Below are 842 nucleotides of genomic sequence, written 5' to 3'. Positions count from 1 at the left end.
CTTGGGGAACCGCGCCCCGCCAAGCCGGCTGGCACAAGGATCTTCAGCTGGTCCCCTCCCAGCACGCCGAGCTAGCGGGCAGAGCAACGGAGGGAAAGGGTATTTACCATCTGTACGACCTCCTCCAGGGTTATCTGGTTGTCTCCTGGATCCTCCTGCGTCAGGGTCCTGTGGTGTGAAATGACAGCGTTGCTCAGGCTGGGAAAGCACCAGACACGCAGCTCCCATGGGGCTCCGTGGTTTTTCACAGTTTAAATACTTGGCTTGCACAAGAACCCTTCTATTTCCCGTTTTAAAAAGAAAAAAACAACCAAGGCATGGCTGGCTCAGCATGCATCACTCGTGCAGCACACAGCTGCCCCGGCCCCAGCATGGGCTGCTGGAGCTCATCGAGGGGCTGCAGCCCCCAGCCCTGGGGAAGGGACGCAGCCACCACCGCCCATCCTCCTCCTCGGCACCGCCAAGCCCCATCCCGGTCCACGGGCAGCCATCACAAGCCCGGAAAAGCAACGTCCCACCCAGCGCCCTTCACCTGATGATGTTGGCGGCTGCTTTCCTCTCCTGCGTGAGGAGCTCGGGATCATGAATAACCTCCTCCAGAAAGCCGATCACCCTGAACTTCAGCTCCTCGTTGGTTTCAAAGTCCTGCCAAAGCCGACCCAGCCGCAGCGTTAATGCACCATAACGGGGGTAACCTCGGGCCCCAGCAGCTCCGCTCCCTGCCCAGCCAGGACCCTACTCGGCGAAATCCCATCCCGCAGCACCCAGCAAACAGGAACCAGCCGGGAAAGCACCAAGCCCACTCTGTCCAGTTGCATTCTACCCAAACTGGGAGAAGTGTG

The 842-nt window shown here is 60.0% G+C and overlaps 1 protein-coding gene across 1 annotated transcript in view; it reads right to left on the bottom strand.

Annotated features, from left to right (window-relative positions):
- The window catches only part of LOC104276132 (ras-specific guanine nucleotide-releasing factor 1-like), a gene marked incomplete at both ends in the record, with an annotated part of 3,539 nt that extends 2,894 nt beyond the window's left edge, over positions 1–645 (bottom strand). The window contains 2 exons of the mRNA XM_009872321.1: positions 108–168; positions 533–645. Of these exons, the coding sequence (XP_009870623.1) occupies positions 108–168; positions 533–645 (174 nt within the window). The remainder of the gene's footprint in view (positions 1–107; positions 169–532) is intronic.
- Positions 646–842: the final 197 nt, after the last annotated feature.

The sequence above is a fragment of the Apaloderma vittatum genome, unplaced genomic scaffold (assembly GCF_000703405.1).
Source record: "Apaloderma vittatum isolate BGI_N311 unplaced genomic scaffold, ASM70340v1 scaffold41510, whole genome shotgun sequence".
Taxonomy (NCBI): domain Eukaryota; kingdom Metazoa; phylum Chordata; class Aves; order Trogoniformes; family Trogonidae; genus Apaloderma; species Apaloderma vittatum.
Note: the sequence above shows the minus strand (reverse complement) of the source record. Positions and strands in the feature narration are given on the sequence as shown.